At 53.6% G+C, this 22,417-nt stretch overlaps 3 protein-coding genes across 5 annotated transcripts in view; 1 reads left to right on the top strand and 2 right to left on the bottom strand.

Moving 5' to 3' along the window:
• Positions 1-18,477, bottom strand: part of LOC114018520 (E3 ubiquitin-protein ligase TRIM39-like) — a 71,740-nt gene extending 53,263 nt beyond the window's left edge. The window contains exons 1-6 of one of the 3 annotated variants that reach the window (XM_043528167.1): positions 17,916-18,477; positions 16,166-16,261; positions 12,558-12,788; positions 12,013-12,035; positions 11,811-11,914; positions 1,013-2,407 (exon numbers count right to left, since the gene is read on the bottom strand). In XM_043528167.1, the coding sequence (XP_043384102.1) occupies positions 1,848-2,407; positions 11,811-11,914; positions 12,013-12,035; positions 12,558-12,788; positions 16,166-16,261; positions 17,916-18,332 (1,431 nt within the window). In that variant the 5' untranslated portion in view covers positions 18,333-18,477 and the 3' untranslated portion in view covers positions 1,013-1,847. Of the gene's footprint in view, positions 1-1,012; positions 2,408-11,810; positions 11,915-12,012; positions 12,036-12,557; positions 12,789-16,165; positions 16,262-17,915 lie in introns of those variants that run through there. The other 2 variants (XM_043528165.1, XM_043528166.1) reach the window with 2 other exon arrangements.
• Positions 1-22,417, top strand: part of LOC102936186 (butyrophilin-like protein 2) — a 1,677,894-nt gene that overhangs the window by 1,255,960 nt on the left and 399,517 nt on the right.
• The window catches only part of LOC114020220 (butyrophilin subfamily 1 member A1), a 1,361,724-nt gene that overhangs the window by 1,164,035 nt on the left and 175,272 nt on the right, over positions 1-22,417 (bottom strand).

Below are 22,417 nucleotides of genomic sequence, written 5' to 3'. Positions count from 1 at the left end.
GTCGTGATACACCATAAAAAGGAATAAAGACATTTGGTGGAGGTTCCCTGGCAGACTGCAGGCTGCTTAATTCACAAAGAGGTCTGCCAGCCAGTGTTGAAGGAACTGATGGGGGAACCCATTCATAGTTAGAAATTTTAAAATGAACATCGCCTGCAATCTCTTCATGGCACTTCATGCTGTAAATTGTGAGTGACAACACATTTTTATGTCTTGTCAGATAGTAAAAACCATGTTGTATATTAACCTATTTCCAACATATTTTCCCACGTAATAACACAATAAGACTGGATAAGAAACCACAGTAATTACACATAATTCAGTGAGAAACAGGGAAAAGAACACAGATATTTCTGAAGGAAATTTTAGGGACAAATTATCTATTTTTAGATTAATATTTTCCTGTGTTAATAACTAGGAAAAACACATAGCTTCAGCAGCCCATGCCACCTAGACACCAGCAGACTGGATAAAACCACAAATCTATCTAAAGATAATTTTAGGGTATTTATTTTCAAATAATCAAGGTAAGTTTAGGGCACACTGCCATAAATAGCATATTGTGAATAAATCTTCAAAACTGAATGATTACATTGAAAATGTTCATAACACATCACGTTTAAAACAAAAAGTAGTCCTAGCAATGCCATGTGATGTGCCTTCGCTCATACTCTGCTCAGTTAGCTCTTAAAGAAATTAGGTTCAATTGGTAATTTCAAGGAATCAGACCAATCGGTCACTATTTTTACAGAGCATTCCAGAAGGTGGTGGACAGAACCCAGAGGAATGGTGATGAATTTCCTGGAGCAACTTTCTTTTCTTTGTACTCTAAACCTCACATAACAACAAAAATAGCACCCTTTCGGCTGAGTTATGGCCAAGAAGACAGGTTTCCCAATAAAGCTTCACCAAATTTCATGTTATGTGTCATTAAGTGCCAGAGTCTTTAATAGAATTAAGTTAATTTGTGATGATTCACTAAAGGAATAGAACCCCTTCTCTATTTCTTTGTCAGATTACATTTGTTGTGTCCTTATAACCAAGAACATGAAGAGCCCGATGGTATATTGAAATCAACAGTGGACACTGACAGTACATTGCCTGCAAATAATATTTCAAAAGAAAAATAAACAAAAAAATGGAGATTGTAGAAGAGATTTCTATCTATAGGAAGATAGCATTTGAGGTCGCGGACAGTGTTTTGAAAACTGATGTGAGAAAAAAAGAAAGGAAGAGTCATATCTTGATTACCGATTATATGTAGCTAGAAAGTACATTGTAACCGAACAACCCAGTCTGACAATTTAATAGTTTATTTTGTTAAGATAAAAATTTTGGATTTCTTGAAATTCCACAGTTGAAATACAAATGACGTTATTTACAGAAGTTAAAATTCAATATAGATTTGAGGGAAGAATCAAAAAATAAATGTAAATAATTCCATTTCTAAAAATATGTTTAGATGCCTGTTTTTGAAATACTGTGAAATTTAAATTTAAATTAAAATATTCTTGTATTTACACCTTGTTACAATAATGTTTTCCTAAATTAGAATAATCTTTTTTCTTTCCTATTTTACATTGAGATTTCACAGGGGTAGAGAATTCTGACAGGAGTGAATGACCCCATCCCCCACCATCTGCTGCCCCCGGGGCAGGGGACGGGGCAAGGTGAGGGCTGGGGGTTGCCAGGTGTCCGGTTTTCGACTGGAACCTCCAGTTGAAAAGGGAAACTGGCAGCGTCTGGTCAGCACAAAAAGTCCATTTGCTGGCAGTAACTGGTCTGCAGCACTGGGGGCGGGAGGAGCAGCAGCACTGGGGGGGTCAGTCTGTGCTGCGGGGTCACTGTCAGGGACCGAGATTCCCTCCGGCCTCAGCTGGGACCGGGCAGATGATCAGGGGAGCCGCGTTTTTACCCTCAGCGTTGACACAGGGAGAGAAGAAAGGGCGGAGCGTCCCAGAGAAGGTGTCAGTGAACGTGAAGAGATGGGACCCGTCAGTCACATTGTAAAACGAGACCTCGCCCGCCTCATAGTCCAGGAAAATCCCCACCCGGCTGGGCCGGACGCTCACGGGGAGGGGGGTCGAGAGGGAGGTGAGGGCCTTATATTTTCCATCCCTCAGCCACACGGCCCAGTATCCATCCTCAGGTGTGAGTGTGACCTTCCCCTTCCTGCTCAGAGATTCCCTACAAATCCCCAGGTCCCAGGCTGTCTTGTCTCCCACCCCCACCTCCCAGTAACGCCGCCCGCCCGCGAACCCCTCAGCGCCCAGGACATTGGGGCCTGTATCAAATCTCTCAGGCTTGTCGGGCAGATCCTGGCGTGTGTCTCCATGTCTCACACGTTTCCGATCCTCAGACAGGACGAGGTGGGGATTTGCCGTGTCTGGATCCAGAGTCACGTCCACTGGGGAGAGAGGCACAGAGTCAGGGCCGGGGGCAGGGGCTGGTCACTGGGATCGACGGGAAATTAACCTGCGTCCCCGTTAATTGCTGTGCGGCTGGGGGTGGGGGCGGTGGGGGGGCTGTTGCCTGAGGGGAGTCAGGGCCCCTGTGCCTGTGAGGAGACAATGGGGGGAAAGGGGAGGAGGAGCGGGGGAGGGGTGGGAAGGTGTCAGTGGGGGCGGGGGGAGGGGAGCGATGCTGGGAGAGGAAAGGGGAGGGGCAGGTGACCGGAGTAGAGGGCGGAGGGGCAGGCACAAGGGCATTGGGGGGGGGGGGGGAGAGGAGCAGGCACCAGGAGGACACAGGAGGGATGAAGGGAGATCCAGGTTCCCAGGGGGGGAGGGGAGGGGTGGGCACCAGGGCAGAAGAAAGGGACGGTCCTCAGGGGGCACAGGGAAGCAAGGGAAGGGGCGGGCATCAGGGGGCAGAGGGATGTGAGGGAATGGGGGGGGCTCCAATGGGGCAGAGGGAATCAAGGTGGGGGGACTGATGCCAGGGGGTGAGAGGGATGAGGAGTGGGGCAGGGCACCAGGGAGAAGGGGGCAAGGGGAGGGGCAGATGCTGGGGGGCAGAGTGAGTGAGGGAAGGGGTTTGCACCAGAAGGGTGTGGGGGGTAAGGGAAAGGACAGGTGCCAGGGGGATTGAGAGGGTTGAGCAGAAGGGTAGGCACAGGGAGGGCAGGGGTGGAGGGACAAGCACCAGGGGGCAGAGGGATGTGAGGGAATGGGGGGGCTCCAATGGGCCAGGGAGAATCAAGGGGAGGGACTGGTGCCAGTGGGTGGGGGTGATGAGAACTGGGGCAGATGCCAGGACCATGGGTGGGGAGGGAATGGGCAGGCACCAGGGACAACAAGAGGCAAGAGCAGGTATTGGGGGCAGAGGGGGGCAAGGGAAGAGGGTGCCAGAGGGGCAGGAGGAGGGGCAGGTGCCTGGGGACAGACAGGGGAAAAGAAAGGGGGCAGACAAAAGGAGGGAAGGGGGGTGGGGAGCAGTGGGTGCCAGGAGATGGGGGGTGAAAAGAGGGGTGGGCACAAGAAAGGTGGGGGTGGGGCAAGTCATGGGTGATGGGGCGTGAGGAGACTGGAGTCAGTGGGGCAGAGGGCGTGAGGGGTGTGAGCACCAGGGAGGAAGGGTGCAAGGGGAGGGGCAGGTGCCAGGGGGGCAGGGGGAGTGAGGGAAGGGGGCGGCTCCAGGAGGGTGCAGGGGGTAAGGGAAAGGGCAGGTGCTAGGGGGATTGAGGGGGTTGAGCAGAAGGGCAGACACAGGGAGGGCAGAGGAGGGGAGGGACAAGCACCAGGAGGCAGAGAGGAGGGAGGAGAGAGGCAGGGCAGGTGGGTAGATGGAGGTGTTAGGAGAGGGGATGGTGATGGGCAGGAGCCAGAGTGTCAGAGTGGGGCTAGAGGAGGGGTGGGCACAGGGGGACGAGGGAAGGGAAGGGTGCCTGGGGTTAGAGAGGGTGGGGAGTGGGACGTGTACCAGGCGGGGCTGAGGGGGATGAGAAGGGCGGGAGCCAAGACAGGGTGAAGGATGAGGGATGGGGGGGCATGAAGGGAGAGAGGGGGTGAGGGCACTGGCAGGCACCAGAGGGCAGGTGGGGGGGACGGAGGGGGGAAGACATGGCAGAAGAGGGGGAAAGGGGAGAGGTTCATGCCAAGAGGTAGCAGGGGGGTGAAGTGATGGGTGGGCTCCAAGAAGCAGAGGATGTTTGGGGAAGAGGGGCAGGTGCCAGGACAGCAGGGGGAGAAGGGAGGGGTGAGTTCCAGGGGGGCAGAGATGGGTGGAGGACAGGGCACATGCCAGGGAGGCAAAGTAGGGGCAGAGGGGCAGAGGCCCAAGGGAGCAGAAAGGGGGTGAGAAGAAGGGGAGGGGTGAGGATAGAGGCAGGGGCCAGGTGGCACAGGGGTGAGGGAAGGGTGAGGGAGGAGCAGGAACCAGGGGGCAAACGGGCATGAGGAAATTGACAGGTGCCGGGGGGCAGAGGTGGGTGGAGGGCAGGGGAACATGCCAGGGAGACAAAGTAGGGGGGAGAGGGGCAGGGGCCCAGAGGAGCAGGAGTTTGGGGTGAGGGTGAGGGGACAGGATAGAGAGAGGGGTCAGGGGGGCACGGGGGTACAGGGAAGGGTAAGCGAGGGACAGGTGCCAGAGGGACAGAGGGAGGTGAAGGGGGGCAAGAGGGAAGGTGAAGGGGGCATGTCCCAGGGGATCTCTGTTGCTTTGGGTCCGTGTGTGGCTGGTTTGTTGCTAAGAGCAGGTTGGTGCCATCCCCACACACACTGGGGGTGTAGCCCTGCCCTACGGGGCGCAGCTGGGGCTCTCCATGCTACTGTTTGGGCAGGGTGTCTGGGCTTGCTGGAAGGGGGCAGGGTAGTTGGATGACGGGATATGAGGGGTGCTGGGGGGAAAAGGGACCATTGCTAATGAGGCTGGGGCTGTGGGAAGGGGAGGGGGAATTTCTCCACTTCCTGCCTCCTCCATCTGGGAGAAGCTGCATCTGGTGCCAATCCCAGTTCACACCCACACAGCGCGTCTGCACTAGGGGTTTGCAGTGGGGCACCGACATGGCTGAGACACTGCTGTGCCAGGGGCCAGAACCCCTCCCCTCACTGGGGTTATGGATCAGTATTTACAGGGTCACTGGAGCAGGGTCACTGGAGCAGGGGAGCTGGACTCTGGGCTGCCAGGTGCGGCTCGACCCACTGGCCTGCAGAGTCAGTCTCCCTCCCACGCTCTGGCCCAGTGCCCATGGCAGTGTTTAGACACAGGGGGATGTCTTCAGCAGGAGAGATTGAGGGAGCCCCATGTCAGACACCCAGAGCCCAGCAGTTCTTGGGCAACCCACATTCTAATTCCTGTCCCACATCACATGGGGGGATTGAACCGGGGGCTCCCCGCTGAGGGCCCAGCCACGGGGCTAAAGGCTGGAAGGGAAGCGGTGGCACCTTTCTCTGTTCATTGAAACTCGTCAGCAAACTCGACGTGGATTCAGGAATAGTTTCAGTCGACCCAAAATATAATATTTTAGCAAATAAAATATTTGCCCCCAAAAGTACACCCAGCTCTATTTCAAATGTGTCCCAGCAGCTTAGGAGCTCAGATCCCAGTGACTTGCAGTGAGTGTCTGTCAGCATCCCCAGAAACGCAGCTATGGTCAGGCCAGGCTCAGAACATCAGCTATGAAACACTCCAGAGCTGCTGTTAAATTTGCCCTTGGTAGAAAAATTCCCCATCGGTTTACCATAGCTCTTTTACTGAAGGCTATGGGGGAAAAGATACGGCCAGTAGTAATTAGTGACCCTAACAAGGAGCTAGTCTGAATGAAAGAGACCTTGGAAGAGACTAGCTGCAGAGTTATGTGAATTCAGGTGACATCTTTACCTGGTAGTCGTGGACTATTTTTCCAAGTATATAGAAATAGCGTACTTGAAAGACATAACGTACCAGAGTGTTATAGAGCAACTGAAATGCACTTTTGGTCATTTCAGGGTTCCAGAAGAACTTGTGACAGAGCATGGACCACAATTCACTGAAGTAGAATTTAATTTATCCAAACAAAATATGATCTTCCTCATATTACTAGCAGCCCGTATTACCCACAAGCGAATGGAGTGGCTGAGAGAGCTGCACAGAAAGCCAAGAATATCCTTCAGCAGGAAGATCCATTCTTTGCTCTTCTGAGTTTTCGATCAACACCAATAGCAGCTACTGGATATAGTGCAGCACAACTCCTGATGGGAAGACGACTCAGAACTACCCTCCCAACTTTGGAAAAGAATCTATTTCCAAAGTTGTCAGACATGTAAAGAGTAGTCAAATTGAATAAAAAGGCAAAAAGAGCTTGCAAACACTTTTATAACAGACATCACTCAGAAAACTACCAGGCCTAGAACCCGGTGACCATGTTTGTGTCAAACTGGATAGAGAAAAAGAATGGAATATTCCAGCTGTTGTAAAGAAAAAGAATTCAACACCCAGGTTGTATGTAATCGGGACCAAGAGAGGAGAGTTCAACAGAAACTGTCAACATCTACAGTTTGTTCCTTGGAAAGAACAATCAACTGAGCAAACTCTGCAGATGACGGATGCAGAACAAGAAGATGACTCAGGGATTCCAGACTGACCACAGTCAGTCAGTGGAACTAATGGACAGCCAGATGACGAAGCTGTTACCTCTTCGGGTTGTATAATTAGAAGACCAGCACCATTCAGAGACACCTAACAGATTGATCCGCACTGAACTTCAAAGACAGTGCAATAATGTAAATATTATAAATGGTAGGAATGTAGAACTTAAAGGCAGCAATGTAATGGAACACTAAACTATATTATGCTGTTAAACCAGTAGGTAGCGCTGTGTGTAAAATACCATATTAAAGTTGACCTCAGTCATACTTGGCAGAATGTTAAAGGATTTTGTGATGAACACACCTGGTGTGTATCTGGCTGCGAGGGAAGCTCTGTAACCATCCCATATCTGCAACAGGACCATCACACCAATGATGAAAGCCCAGTGCTATTGACTACCTCTGCTATAGCCAGAGTTGTTCTGAACTGTGACATGCTGAAGATTATGGGGGATTTTACCCATGACATGTGCTACATAGAAAGTAGGGGAATCAAACTCCTGGTCTCTTCATACTTCAGTGACGAGAATAAAATTATGGCCAAGGGCCTTGCAGATTTCCTTGTAGCAGCAGGGCAGGAAGTATCCCCCCATCCCACCCCGGCTGCAGAACATAACCAAGTGTCAGCCATGGTCAAACCTACCTTTGAATACAGGTTGGCTCTGGGGGTGTTGGGAAATGTGTCAAGAGGACTGTCCCTTTTAGGGGAATCAGGGACCAGACCAGTGATGAGCTGCCAAAATCTTAACAACCGGTTACCTCCTCACCCCATGAGGGGATCGTGGCCTGCCCCCGCCCCCCGGGACTCCTGCCCCATCCAACCCCCCACGTTCCTTGATGCCCCACCCTGGGACCGGTGCCCCATCCACCCCCCTCCCCTGTCCCCTGACTGCCCCAGGAACTGGGCAGGAGTGTCTCGTGGGCCACCGTAGAGGGTGCCCACCCCGCCCCGCCCCTAAGAGCCAGAGGGAGCTGCCGGGGGGCGAGGTGGGGAGTCCCAGGCGGTGCTTACCTGGGGCAGCTCCCGGGAAGCATCCGGCAGGTCCCTCTGGCTCCCAGGGGCGGGGTAGCGTAGCTGGGGGGGAGCAGGGGGAGCGGTCGCTCCCCCACTGATCCCATCAAAAGTGGCGTCTTAGGAGCTGACTCCGTGGGTGCTCCGGGGCTGAAGCACTCACGGGGAAAATTGGGTGGGTGCAGAGCACCCACCGGCAGCTCCCCGCCCTGTGCCCGGCCCCACCTCACCTCCGCTCCGCCTCCTCCCCTGAACGCGCCGCCCTGCTCTGCTTCTCCGCCCACCCTGCGGTTCCCACGAATCAGCTGTTCGCACAGGAAGCCTGGGAGGGCTGAGAAGCAAGCAGCGGCTTCGTGCTCAGGCCCAGGGAGGCGGAGGTGAGCTGGGGCGGGGAGCGGTTCCCCTGCGCGCCCCCCCTGGGTTATCTGCTGCCGTGTGGGTGACCCTCCTTGCACACCCCCGCCCCAGCTCACCTCCGCTCCACCTCCTTGGGCCTGAGCGCGAAGCCACCACTTGCTTCTCAGCCCTCCCAGGCTTCCCGCGTGAACAGCTGATTCGAGGGAAGTGGGGCGGGGGGAGGGAGCGGAGAAGCAGAGCAGGGCGGAGCGTAACTCAAATTTTCCCCGTGGGTGCTCCAGCCCCAGAGGTGTTCCAGCCCCCTTTTTAGAACCGATTCTCCCTCGCGGAACAACCGGTTCTAAAAGGGCTTCCAAATTTAACAACCGGTTCCAGCGAACCGGAGCGACCCGGCTCCAGCTCACCACTGGACCAGACTATCTGTGACAGGCTCCTGTAAGGGAGAATGAGACAACCCAGAGCAACCTGGAAGTCATTAAATCCCTAGGTAGCTAGTTGGCAGCTAAATAGCTAATGAGCCTGATAAAGGGTTACCAGGGCTCAGCTGAAGGAATCCTAGGGACAGGAAGCTGCTGAGGAGAGGAGCTCCCAGGAGAGCTCACCAGAGCAAGGAGCCTAGAAGGGGGGCTCCTAGAGCAGTGGTCCCCAAACTGTGGGTCGTGCCCCCCTAGAGGATGTGGAGGAACATTTCGGGGGCATGGCAGGGCCTGGATCAGCCCCCATGTGTGGCGGGAATGGAATGCCACCAAGCCCTGCTCTGCCCCCAGCTCCACTACGGTCCCATCCTAAACCCCAGCTGCAGCTCCAGCCCCAGCCACGGACTCCCGGCCCTGCTCCAGGCTGCGACCCCAGCTGCAGCTGCAGCCCCAACCATGGTTCTGCCTCCTGCCGAAGCCCCTGGCTCCTGGCCACAACTGTGGCTCCGCTCCCAGCCATGGCCCCCGGCTCATGGCCCCAATTGTGGCCCTATTCCTGATCCAGCTCCTGACCACAGCTCCTGGGGTGGGGCGCAAACCAGGTAAGGGAGGGCATGACCAAAAACGTTTGGGGACCACTGTCCTAGACAGAGGAGCTCCCCTAAGGGGGAGGAGCTGCCAGAGATGACAATGACAGCAGCAGCTGTAGAAGGACAGAGCTTTGGAGAGCTGCCACCGGCTGGAGAAAGTGGATGCAGGGAATAAAGGCACAGTCTGAAATGACCCCAGCTCCGGGAAGAAGGGCTGGAATCATCTGGTTCTACGATGGAAACTAATCCAAGCCCAGCTCCGGGAAGGAGGACTGACGACTCCTGACTTGAGGACAGTGAGGAGCTTCAGTGAGAGCTGGAGGCTGGAGCAGAGTGAAGGAAAAGATTTTATTTTGGGGTTTACTTGGACTCAGAGTGGACCCCAGGAGAGGACTTTTCTCTCAGATCTTTTAGACTGTGAAGCATAATTTAAGGAGTGTTGAACAGGGTAAACTGAGGCAAGATGCTTGCCAAGACACCCTGAAACAGCTGAGGATGATACGTGAGGGTGCCACCCCATGATGAGTCTACAAACCTGGAACCCATTTAACAGAACTGCTGCCCCTTCCCCATGCAGACAGAGCCTCGCTCTCTTCAGTCTGTCTTTGTGGGCTCCTCACCGCAGCATCTGACCCCAACAGATCCTGCAGCACAGAGTGGGAACCTACAGCGAACACAGCACGGGGTTTTGGGCCACCCACCTGGCTTCCACTGCCCCTGACCCAGCTCCCAGGCTGCTCCTGCTCCCCCACAGCCTCCAGCCCCCCCCCGACCTCAGGCTGCCTCTGCCCTGCCCTGTTCCCTGGGGGGTGACCCAGGGCCCAGCATGGAGCCATCAGGGTCACTACAATACTGTCTACCACACCCAGAAGTCAGGCACAGGATGGGTTCAGGGAGAGGCTGGCCCCACAATGGGACCCTCATGCCCCCTCCACCAGTGTTTGCTGCTTCCCTTGCTGGGCCTTGTCTGCACTCAGACCAGGAGCCCTGTGGGGCTGGCAGCCCCTTGTTCTGTCTCTGCAGTGCCTGGCTCACTCATGGGTGCTATATCAATAATAACGTTCACTGCCCAGCCCTGAAGGGCTGCATTACAGTGCGGGGCCTTCCCCATTGCACACGGGGACCCTGGGGTGCAGGGAGCCCTGGTTACTCTGCCCCACACATTCACCCAGCGACTCTCCCGAGCTGCCAGACCGGGGTCCCTGGGGTCAGAGCGCGGGCAGTCGAGTGGCACTGACCGGCTGGGGCTGCTGGGGTGGGTGGAAGGAAAGGGTTAATCCCAGCGCGGTGGCACGTTGCTGCCCGGCCCTGGCTGGTCTCTGCCCTCTGGGTGCAGCACAGGGCGTGTGTCTCTGAGCAGGTCCCTGCCCACTCGCCCGGCCACTTGCCCCAGACCCAGAGAACCCAGGTGCCGAGGGAGGAGCAGCCCCAGCAGCGCCGCATTGGCCCTGGCACGGGCTGATCCTGCGAGCGCAGCACCAGAGGCAGCGGCAGGGGAGGCTCAGCCATTGAGAGCAGCAGCGTCCCACCCCCCACCCCGGCAGGGGAGGGGTCAGCGCTGGGACAACAGGCCGGGCTGGGCCAGGGGCTGGGAGCTCTGGCAGCCAGCGCGGTGCCAGCACCAAGGGCCTGCTAGAGACCCTGGGCCTGGCCAGCCGGGAGCAGCCAGCGAGTGACTCAGGGCCTGGGGCCTGGCCCAGGACGGGGTTTCCGGGGGGTGACAGGAGGCTCCCCAGGGGCTGCTGATCCCCTAGAAGGAGGCACGGAGGTGACTGGCTCAGGATCCCGACAGGCTCAGGGGCCAGGGCTGTGGAATGGCCCAGAGCCCAGCCGTGTTCAGGGTCCAGTGGGCACAGACTGTGCTGGGCTGGGGGCAGCGAGGGGGGAGGGGAGCAGGGATGTGCTGGCTCCAGCCAGCCACAGAGAGGAAGCTGCTTCCCCCACAGCCTGGGGTTCCTGCTCCCCGGAGCCCTGAGATCCTGGCCCTGCAGCCGGCACCCACTGGGCAGCCTCCATCGGCCAGGACAGACACACCCAGCTAGGCCCTTTCGACTGCCCCCTGCTGGGGGTGGGTGGGAAGAGAGGAGGGCGGGGGTAGGATGAAAGGGCCAGTTCAACTATCACAGACCGAGCTAACTGAACCTTCCCATTCCCCCTCTCCTCGGCCTTAGTTTCCTCTCTGTCCCTCTTCGCTGTCAGGTTTCTGCCTTTCTCCCCGGTCTCTGCGCTGGGGTTGTGGGGAGGGGTTTGGATGGGGGCAGCTCACGCTCAGACACTGTGACAGGGTCACACTCTTGTGTGTGAGTGTCACTCACTGAGCAGCAAACCACTGACCCAACCTCACGCTGGGCTGCACTCAGAGCAGACCAGGGGCCCGTAGGATTCAGCTTGTTACCCAGTAACACACGGCCCAGGTCAGACCGCAGCAGCCAGACCGGCCCCTCCTCCAGCTCAGAAAGCTGGGCCAGCCTTGGCTAATGGGGGCTGGGGAAGTGCTGAGCGGTGGCCACACAACGCAGCCCTCACATGTCCCAGGAGAGAGGCACAGACACGTCATCCGTTACCAGTCTGTGCAGCTCCCAGCACTATGGGCCCAGTCCAGGCCTCACAGCACCTGGCTCAGGGACACCCATTAACGCAGCCACAGAGGAGTCAGGATGTCACAGTGATGGGGCCTGGTCAGACACCTGGGCAAGTACCAGCAGGTGGCTGTAAGTAGCAGGTAAACTGCCCAGCACTCAGCGCATCAGCCTCCAGCTCTCACACAGCTCCAAGCCTGTCAGCTGGGTGCAAGCGTGTCCTGGGGTCCCAGGCTCTGTCCAGATCCCCAGGCACAATATAGCTGAATGTCCCAGTAGACTCCACTCACCTCCGAATCTCTTCAGCCCTTCCCTCATGTCAAGGGAAATTTTATACACATTCTTCAGGTCAGTAGAAACAGCTTCTGGTTCCTGGAGTTTCACATTCTCACTCCTATGAAGAAAACGTCCCATCATCACTCACTGCTCTGTACACACGTCATCCCAGAACCACCACCAAGAATATCAGACCAATGACAATAGGAAACAAACCTGCTCAATGTGCTTTTCACATCCTGAAAGGAAAAAGAGAATCAATGTCCTGTATTAACACAATGTGCATAGAACTGAGTGAGTCTCACTCTAGTCATCACACTTTCATCTAGAAAACAGATTAACCCTCCCAGGCTTCACTGTTTTGTGGTAAAATCTCACACACTATTTTGCATTAACACTGGTTTCATTTATGTAGGTGAGACAGGAATTTAGCTAAAGGGATCTCCCTTCTAGGGACACAACCCATCAGTATCTGTGTTTATCGACTGTGTTGGGTCCAATGTTCTGGGGTCAGAGCCGGGATGGGTTCAGCTCAGTATCATGTTTGTATTATCCATTTAATCTCCCATGGCCTCACTGGGTCTCCATGAGGAGAATTCCCCTCTAACATGAACTGTGATATTTGGGAACTGATGGAGCCCTTAGCCTCATGTTCTGTTTGTCAGTAAACCACAGAACATATTGACTCTAATTGTTGGAATCCAGACCCATGGAGCTGAGTTATAATTCTGGATGGGTGGAGAATTTTGATGCCATCTCACCTTCAGCAGCTCCGCAACCGGTTGCTGACACTTCTCTTCTATCTCTGTGATCAGCTGCTGCAGAGAGGAGCTTTGCTGGGAGAGCTTAGTTACATTTTCCCTTAGTCTGTGCAGAGTCTCCCTCTCCTCCTCCTCCAGGCTCTGCAGAAGCAGCTGCTCCTCCTCTCTCAGCAGTGTGTGCAGTTTGTTAAATTCACCTGCAATCATCTCTCTCTTATTCTTCACTTTCCCCTTGAGATAGAAAAATAGGAAAGACACAGAGAAAACATGAGCCAGATGTTGAGTTACACAGACGTGGCCTCTGGGCCATGAAGCAGGAGATATTAGATCAGTCTCAGGTTTGTAAGGCTATTTACATTTTGGGAAATGTACCATAGAGGGTTTGTTTTAGTTCAGAGTTAATATGGCCAGTTCCATAGTGGGGTTGTTTAGGGCGCTTTGTAAAGACGCAGTATGTTACTGTAGGTGGCATGGGATGGACACAGTGCAGTGGGGAGAAATCGAAGGAATGGGAGAGATTTACAGGGGGCTGCACAGGGTGTCCGTGGGGGGATTTGGGTGCCAAGTGCTGAGCACTCAGACACCCAGGGGACCCGTCACAGCGGGATGTAGGCGATTCTCTTTCTTTGACAACCAGCTCCCACGGCTGCAACATTCAGGACCTAGGGCTGGTGCTAATAGTCCTTTGGGTGCCATCCTGGAGCTCACATGGGCATTGGGCGCCCAGGGCATTGTCAGGGCTGGCTTTGGCCTCACCCAGCCTGGCCGAGTGCCCCATGCCCATGTGCCCAGTGCCCCTGGGATCGCAGCCTTTCGGGAGCCCTCTAGGCTCACAGAGCAGCGGGTTGCTGATGCCAGCTGTGTCCCTACCTGCTCCCTGAAAGGAGCCATGGGAACGATGCTGAGCCAGTGATGATCCGGGCAGAGGAAGGGGCTGGCTGCTCTGCACTGGCCTCTCTACCTCCCCTGCAGCTCAGCACAGAGGTGCTGGGTGACCCTGGGGTGAGCCTGCCCCCCAGTGTGACTCGGGCCTCAGTGATGTTGGGGAAAGTCCCTCTTCCTCTCCCTGAGATGCCAACATGGCCAGGGGCTTCAGGAACTTCCCCAGCCCCTCTCCCCCTGCCCCCAGAGCCCTCCTCCCGGAAAAGCCAGTATGTGAGCCCCAGCCCTTCCCCCCACCAGTCCGTGCCCTGTGCTGACCCCCCTTCCCTTCCCTGTGCAGGGCTCTAACCCGTCTGTCTGTCCAGCTCCCTGTGTGGTGAGGGAGGGACTGTGCTCAGTGTCTGTGTCTGAAGAGGCAGCTGCTTGAGCGCTGTAACGTCCACCTCCTACCTCTGCCCCGGCTGACCCAAGCCCCCAGCACAGCCCTCCATCACCCCTGGGCCACTCTGCCAATGGGCTTTGGACACCGACCCATCTCCAAGACCAACCCCACCCCGCCCCTGGGAGTGCTGCAGCCACAGGGCACTCAGACAACTCGGGTACAGCCCTGACAAGCCCCAGACCCCTCAGGAGCCCCTGTTGGCACCAGCCCGAGGCTTTGTGCATGTGGCCTGGACCCTGCAAAGGGCCGTGGGCCTGCAGCCTCCTTCCTCTTCTGCCCCCCGGGAGCTGTTGAGTAATAGCTAATTCGAGTGGTGCAGCATTATCATATCCCCTAACATCTCCCCCGATCAGACACGGCCAGCGCATCCTTCATAGGGGCCTGTCACCTCCCGGGCCCTGCTCCCACCCATGGAGATACTCCCCACCTGGCTCAGGCCCATGATGGCCCCTCTCAGTGGGTGACTGGCCGCCCCTGCTGGGCCTCATTTCACAGTCCCTGGGGCTGCAGTTACTCTGCACCGAGTGACACTGATCATTGGGCCGTGACCTCTGGTGCTGTAGGATGTAAGTCGCTCTTGCTGGGCAAGAACCACACCAGTGACTGTCCCAAGGTGCAGCTGTCTCCATGGCGCCGGCTGGGAACTTTGCCAGACACATTCAACACGGCTGTGAATTGTTATGCACCTAAATGCCTATTGTCTGAGGAACTGAGCACCAACTGCTTCCGGTGCGGGGAGTGGGAGCTGCTGCGGTTCTGTCCTCTGGAAACCAGCCCACTTCCGCCGGGCTCTAAACACGGCTTCAGGTGCAGAAACAGAGGCACCCAGCTCTGAGCATTTCAGCTCTTGTAAATGGCCATTTTTATCTGACTAGTGGGACACCTGCTTCTCCTCTCCTCCCTGCTGCTGGCGTCTTCCTCACGCCCCCCACGCTCTCTGCAGGGATTTCACTGGAAAAGGCAGGTGAACCGGTACAGACATTTTGTCCCATGAGTTCATCACCTGCTAGAGATGAGCACAGGTAAAATCACAGTAACAGTAGCAGGTTACTGGGATGAAGTGGCCACGTGATGGCAACAGAGACTGTGAAGTGGCCAAGCGCTGCCTGGCTTTACACTGACCCGCCCCTGACGCTGCTCACTCAGGGGGTGTCCACACTGCAATGAAAGTCTGACAGCACCGTGTGTAGACACAACCCCGCTAGCTTTGATCGAGCGAGCTCAGGTACTGGTAGCTATGAAGTCGCAGCAGCATGGGCTGTTCACGCCCACCCAGACCCCTGGGTATCACTCAGGGACCAGCCCGCAGCTAGCTGCTGGGGCCATGTAGATGCACCCTGGGGGCAGATTTTCCACAGAGCTCCACACCCGCCACTGGGTTCGATGCTCAGAAGAGCTCAGCTCCCAGCGTGCCCCCAGCCCAGCCAGCCGAGTGAATCTGAACCTCACCCATGGGGGCAAACCCTCCTCCCAGCGCCCAGCTCCAGTGTCTGACCCAGGCACTGGGCAGATTCATTGCAGGGACTGTGGGAGCAGGGCGAGAAGGAACAATCTGTTTCCTCCAGGCTGCAGAGAAGCTGCAGAGCTTTGTCATGGAGGCCACTGAAAACCGATGGCTGTAGCAGCCGACACACCCTCCCCACCTGCAGGAGGGAAACAGGATCCATGTTATAGTGAAAACACTGCACCCAGTATGGAGAATTTGCCCCATCAGAGAACTCAGGGGTGGGTCTGCACCACTGTACAAGGGCCAGGAACTGCCCCATCTCCTCCGCCTACAGGAGCTGCTGCTCTGAGATCCCCACCGGAGACACAGCGTGATGCTGCCAGCACCCTGGATGGCAGGTACCACAGGCCAGGGGAGGCTGAGCCTCCCCAAACAGGATGCAGCGCCCCTCCCTTTGGAGGCAGGCTGCAGACCGGCTGCCTGTGGAGTGCTGCCTGCGCCCCGCCTGGAGCCGTCACTCCCGCTCTTCCCCCGAACCCCGCAGCACCCGCCGCTTGCCGCCGGTCAGCTGTGTGGGGGGCCCCGCCACTTGCTCCTCTCCACCCCTCATCCGTCATTGGGTGGGGTGATGATCCAGGCGCAGGGGAGGTTCTGGCACTCATGCCTGGTCTCCCCAAAAGCCAGAGGCATGCGCCCCCCATGGCCGGCACCAAGGCTGTGCAACGGAGCAAACAACCAGAGCAGGTTCATAACCTCATCCTGGAGCTATACGGCCCCAGCATTCCTGGGAACGCTGCAGGGGGAAGGGCTCAGGGAGGAATAAACCCGGACACCAACCTGCCACTCTGTGGTTTTCTCCTCCTCTTTAGACGTCAGAGCCAAGGACTCTTCCAGCTCCTTCCTCAGAGGGCCCAGGGCTCCCTGGAGTTTCACCTGCAGGAGCATCGTGTGCGATAAACAGCCATTAGACTGCCTGTCTGATGGGTGGACCGTACTATCCATATCGGCATTTCATACATGAGCAGTAAAATACCCTGGAAGTGAGCAGCAGACTCGGCTCTGCCGGTCCCAACGGCCTCATGGAAGCAGAGATGCCAGTCTCAGAGCGGGGGCTCTGCTTCGTGCAGACACTCAGGACTTTTCAAAGCCTGTGTTTTAGCTAAAGTTTCCCATCCCTGAGCACAGGCCAGAGGGGAAATAGCTGGGAAGGTTCTGAACGATCCCTCCTGCCAGTGAGAGTGAAGAGGTTGGGACAGCACCTCGCTCCACTGTGCCCCAGACTCAGGCCAGGAACAAGACCCCACTGTGCTCTCGTCTGTCCAGGAGCCCATGTGGCCTCCCTCAGGCAGCAGCTGAGCACCTGAGCCAGTGCAGTCCCGTTAACTGGACAGGGTGAAGCTGTGATGTGGCTGGAGTCAGTGAGGAACAGGGAACACACTCGGTCTGGAGGAATGTGCCACCCATAATTATAACTGCTCCAGAGCTGTAATAACCCAGGGATCTCTTCCCCTTTGACAGTGTGTGATTCATTCACACAGCACAGGAATGTGCTCCTGCCCCATCAGCCCCGCTCTGTGCAACACCCCTCGCAGCCCCCCAGAGCCCCCTCCTGAGCCCCCGACAGAGATCTCCCCATTTCACTCTCTCTCTTTTCTCTGAGCCCTGGAGTTCTCTCCTCCTCCTCTCTACGGAAGGGCCCAGGCTGCTCCTGCAGCTGCTGCTGAGAGCTCCTGGGGTGCTGTTTGGCTGACCCCCCTGCGGTGCTGCTGCAGGGAGGGAGGGAGGCAGCAGGGGCTGGTGAGAGACAGGAGGTGGAAAAGCAGCCTTTGCATCCAGCAAAACAGCTTCATAAATGAGCAGGGATCAGAATGGGGGAGGTGGCTGGATTCTTTGAAGCTCCACCCACAAGAGTCACCAAAAGGAGACACCATGATCTGGTCACAGTAGATGGTGCAATGTTCAGAATAGGATGGAGTTGCTGATGGGCTCCTGGGCCTGGCTCCCCTCATGGGGCTCGAATATACCCCTGGACTCTGCTGGACTCTCTGGGCCGGGTCCTCCTTTACTGGGGGGAACATAAGAGGTGGCTTCTCCCAAACATCACCTGCTTGTGGCACCGGAAGGAGGTGTCACTGGCAATAAATGGTGCTGAGCTGCAATTCTCCCTCTCCTCTCTCTCAGGGGGAACAAAATAATTAACAGTGTTGGTATTTAAATGATCAGTTCTCCAGTCTGAAGGTCACACACTCACAAAGACTGGCCTGCAGCTCTTGTGTTTTAAACCTCACTGATTGTTAACACCACCCGTTGTGTAAAAAGTCCCCTTCTTTCAGCAGTGGAAGCTGGGTTTAAAAAGCATTCAGAATCTCAGAGAAAAGTTTCCCACAGCAGATATCTTTTAAGACTTGATATTCTGATTCTGCTGCCACACTGCCAGATCATTCATTTTGTTACAGCATCTCCCGTACAATGAAGGCTTTACAGAGCTGAGTGATACAGCACACCTGTGACAGGCAACTTCCAGTGAAATCAGCCTGTAATTAAAATCCAAAGTTATTACCCATTAAACTTGACAGCAATTCCCTACCTTGTACTCCTGGGCAGCCTCCTCTATGGGAACCACCCTGTGAGCTCTGTGAGCCCGGGACAGATGGCAAACCACACAGACAGAAGTTTGATCCTCTTCACAGAACAGTTTCAGAGTCTCCTGGTGTTTCCCACACACCCCGCCCCCTCCTGCTCCCTTCGCTGCCTGGAAACTCAGCCGCTTGGCGATTTCTACCATGTTTCCCAGCTGCCTGTTGGGCCTGAGGTTTCTCTGTTGCACAGTTTCTCTGCACTGAGGGCAGGAGGCGGCTGTGTCGGGTCCCTCCCAGCACTGGGCGATGCAGGCTCGGCAGAAATTGTGCCCACACTCCAGAGTGACAGGGTCTGTGAAATACTCCAGACAGACGGGACATGTCGCTTCCTCCTGGAGACTTTCCAAGGGGTTCTCTGCAGCCATGGCTCCCTCCGGGCAGTGGAACAGGGGTAGTTTCACTTTCCTGAGCTCAGAAATATGCCCCGCCTGCAGCAGCAGCAGCTGGGTGTTTCCCTTCCTGGAACTGACTCAGGCTGTTTGCTGAGCTGGAGCCAGATCACTGGGAACATTCCAGCCTTGGAAGTTTTGGTGAGAAATGTCCCAAAAAGGCTCCGATCCTGCAATCAGCCCCCTCTGCCGGTGTCTGTGTGTGCGTGGGGGGGGGGCTTCACATGGACATCAGCATCCCCCTGTCCTGATGAGCTCACAGAACTGCGTGTCTAAGGAGTGATATTTAGGCTTGGCTGAATTCATTTGGTTTAATATGTAATTTTGACAGATAAGATTAATATTTATTTGTAGGAATTTGTTTGTATTTATCAGTTTCAATTTTTGTCAATATTATTATTCACAGTTGTGGGAAATTGGGGGCGGGGTCAGACAATATTTTAGTCAGACAATAATTATTTTATGACAGTGGACAAGGAGATTCAAAAAGTTAAAAAGTGTAACTATTAAAACACAAATTGTCAACATCACATGTCAAAACATACGAAGTAAATCTCCTTAACTCAAACTCTAGTAAGTTCTCAAGCAGCATTTTCCTTACTGTGCTTATTTGTAAATTTCAGTTATTATCAGTGGAAATGTTTTTCCATGGTTTGTGTGTACAGTGAAATCATGACATCTTCCAATAAAATCTAATGCTTCCAAGTCTTGGGATATTAAATTCACAGGCCAAAAACTTGGTTAAGCTGGAATCAATGTTTCAAAGGCCTGATTCTGACATACACTAAGACAGCTCTGCCTCAGTGTGAAGGAGACGCCGTGTCAAAAGTGTTGCCAACATTCATGATATTATAATGAGTCTCGTGAACATAAGAATGGCCAGACTGGGTCAGACCGATAGTCCATCTAGCCCAGTGTCCTGTCTTCTGACAGTGGCCAATGCCAGGTGCTTCAGAGGGAATGAACAGAACAGGCAATCATCAAGAGATCCATCCCTTGTCACCCATTCCCAGCTTCTAGCAAACAGAGACTAGGGACACTTCAGAGCATGGTTTTGCCAGCTATTTGGTGTGTTTGTTAAAGCCCCAGCTCTTGGAAGCATGTGACGAGGTGAGACTCTTGGCTTTTGTTTCCTAAACAAAGGAAGTTTCTGGTTCTCTTGGTTGCAGAAAAAAATGATAAAAATGTGATCTCAGTGCAGCCTAAAGGGCTGAGAAGCCAGAAGGCAAATCGAAAAAAACCTCAACATTTATTATCATTTTTATTTTTATGTCTCATAAAAGCAATTGCATCATTCTGGGGGTCTTACTCATGATTTTCAAAAATTTGGGGTTGGCAATCCTGTGCCACTGAGAACTCAGGCCTTAAATCTACCCCTGGAAAACCCCCTAATTTAGTGCCATCATTTATCTAAAACAGCACAGTTAATAGAAAGAGAGGGCAAAGTGTGGGAATGCACAGGGAGCCCGGCTGTGGGCCCAAGCAGCAAATGAGCACAGGCCCCCTGGAGAAAGGGTGAAGTAAAGAGATAAATTAGAATGTTCATTTTTATATTTAGGTCCTTAGAGCTTTTGCTGGAGACAAGAGGCCTGAAAACAAACTGATCACTGCAAAGGCAGTACAGCCAGCACCACGTAATCAAAAATCTTGAGGTTGGCTGAAGGTAACATGAGGGTTTTTCTTCTAAAAAATTACATTCTGGAGTTTTTGTTTGTTTCTGAGCGTTCATGATTCACTCTGGTCACATTCTCAACTTTTTCTTCTGAGCCATGAGAGAAAGAAATTGACCTTTGTTAAAGTGAGAGCTGAGATTGTCACATAATCACAGGATTCCAGGAGCTGGGGTGTTCAGAGAAACACAAGCTAGTGAAAAGAAAAGGAGTACTTGTGGCACCTTAGAGACTAACAAATTTATTCGAGCATAAGCTTTCGTGAGCTACAGCTCACTTCATTGGATGCCTGCAGTGGAAAATACAGTGGGGAGATTTTATATACACAGAGAACATGAAACAATGGGTGTTACCATACACACTGTAACGAGAGTGATCAGGTAAGGTGAGCTATTACCAGCAGGAGAGAAAAAAAACCTTTTGAAATGATAATCAAGGTGGGCCATTTCCAGCAGTTGACAAGAACGTCTGAGGAACAGTGGAGGGGGGGGGATAAACATGGGGAAATAGTTTTACTTTGTGTAATGACCCATCCACTCCCAGTCTCTATTCAAGCCTAATTTAATGGTGTCCAGTTTGCAAATTAATTCCAATTCAGCAGTCTCTCATTGGAATCTGTTTTTGAAGTTTTTTTGTTGAAGAATTGCCACTTTTAGGTCTGTAATTGAGTGACCAGAGAGATTGAAGTGTTCTCCGACTGGTTTTTGAATGTTATAATTCTTAACGTCTGATTTGTGTCCATTTATTCTTTTATGTAGAGACTGTCCGGTTTGGCCAATGTAAATGGCAGAGGGGCATTGCTGGCACATGATGGCATATATCACATTGGTAGATGTGCAGGTGAATGAGCCTCTGATAGTGTGGCTGATGTGATTAGGCCCTATGATGGTGTCCCCTGAATAGATATGTGGACACAGTTGGCAACAGGCTTTGTAGCAAGGATAGGTTCCTGGGTTCGTGTTTTTGTTGTGTTGTGTGTGGTTGCTGGTGAGTATTTGCTTCAGGTTTGGGGGCTGTCTGTAAGCAAGGACTGGCCTGTCTCCCAAGATCTGTGAGAGTGATGGGTTGTCACACAGAGCAGGGAATGGAACCTGGGTCTGCTCAGCGCCTTCGCTACGGGGCAAACCTTTTCCTCTGCAGCCAGAACCAGGGAGAAGAGAATAAGGAGACGGATGGACACGGACATACACATGCAGAGTTTGTCTGATAATCATCTCATCGACCCACCCCATAGTTACTAGGCCAGTCTGTGCAGTCAGGTGATGTCACCAGTCTTTGATGGGGTCTTTCAGGGGGTCTCTACTTTCTTTAGTTATCCCTTGATCAAGACAGGTCTTAGCCCCTGGAATCTCATCCAGCCTAGCAATCTGTGTCAGTGCTTTTGCACTGTGTTTCTAGTGACTGTCTGGGACACCAGTATTAGCCCTTCACTGTCCCAGCTAGTTTCTCTCGGTCCAGGCTCCCCCCTTCCCTTGCTGGCTGCTTGTCCCCCTTTGCTAGTTGCTGTAGCTGCTTGGGGGGCTTTGCTGGCCTGCCTGTTGGCAGGGGAGTGGAGAGGGCCCCCCCTTTTCCATCTTGTTTGGGGTCTTTCCTGGCTCTGGCTACTGTTGGCCTGGTGCTCTGCCACTGCAGCCGCTGCTCTTCCGCCTGGTGAGGAGATGAAGGAGCTGCTTTAGGGCAGTGTTTGGGGTCTTTGCAGCTTGCTGTGGGGGGGAGGGGGGAGTTTGTGCTACAGCTGGGCCTTTCTCAGCTTGGTCCCAGGGGCGGTGGCCAGAGTGGTTGCTGTGGGGGAACAGGGGGAGGCGGTCTTGTGCTGTCCATGACTCTATTGCTTATACATTTCTCACATTAGCTTCTGCTGTGAAATTCAACCAGTTTAGTCTTTCCCCACATTTATTAAAGTTACATTACAAAAAGGAATGCTTATACACACCAAAAAGAATTGTAGCAATAATAAAGGAACAAGCAAACAAAAGATTTCATATTGCATCAATTTAAAAAGTTACATTTGAAAACAAACACCTCCACCACAATTAAACAAACTCCCACATGAGGATCCAAACTGGTACAAGAAGTTTCTTATCAGAGGAAGGATAATGACATTTACTTATTTCTTTATCTTGTTTGGCTAAAAAATAAAAGAGAAATAAATATATATATTTTTAGGCATTTCCATTTTCTTATGTTTTATTTCTGTTTTTCATCAATATGACAGTGAAGGCTGGGAGAAATCAGCCTCCTCTTCAGGACATCAGAGAAGAGGATCTAGGGGTCCCTTCTGGTCTTTAAGTCTGTAATTCTATTGCTTATCAGTTTTTCAAATTAAATTTTAGTGTGAAATCTATTCAATTTAGTGTTTGCCCACGTTTTATGAAGCTATACTAAACCCCC

This window comes from Chelonia mydas, chromosome 14, assembly GCF_015237465.2.
Source record: "Chelonia mydas isolate rCheMyd1 chromosome 14, rCheMyd1.pri.v2, whole genome shotgun sequence".
In the NCBI taxonomy this organism is placed as follows: Eukaryota; Metazoa; Chordata; order Testudines; family Cheloniidae; genus Chelonia; species Chelonia mydas.
This window is presented reverse-complemented; position numbering and strand designations above follow the sequence as displayed.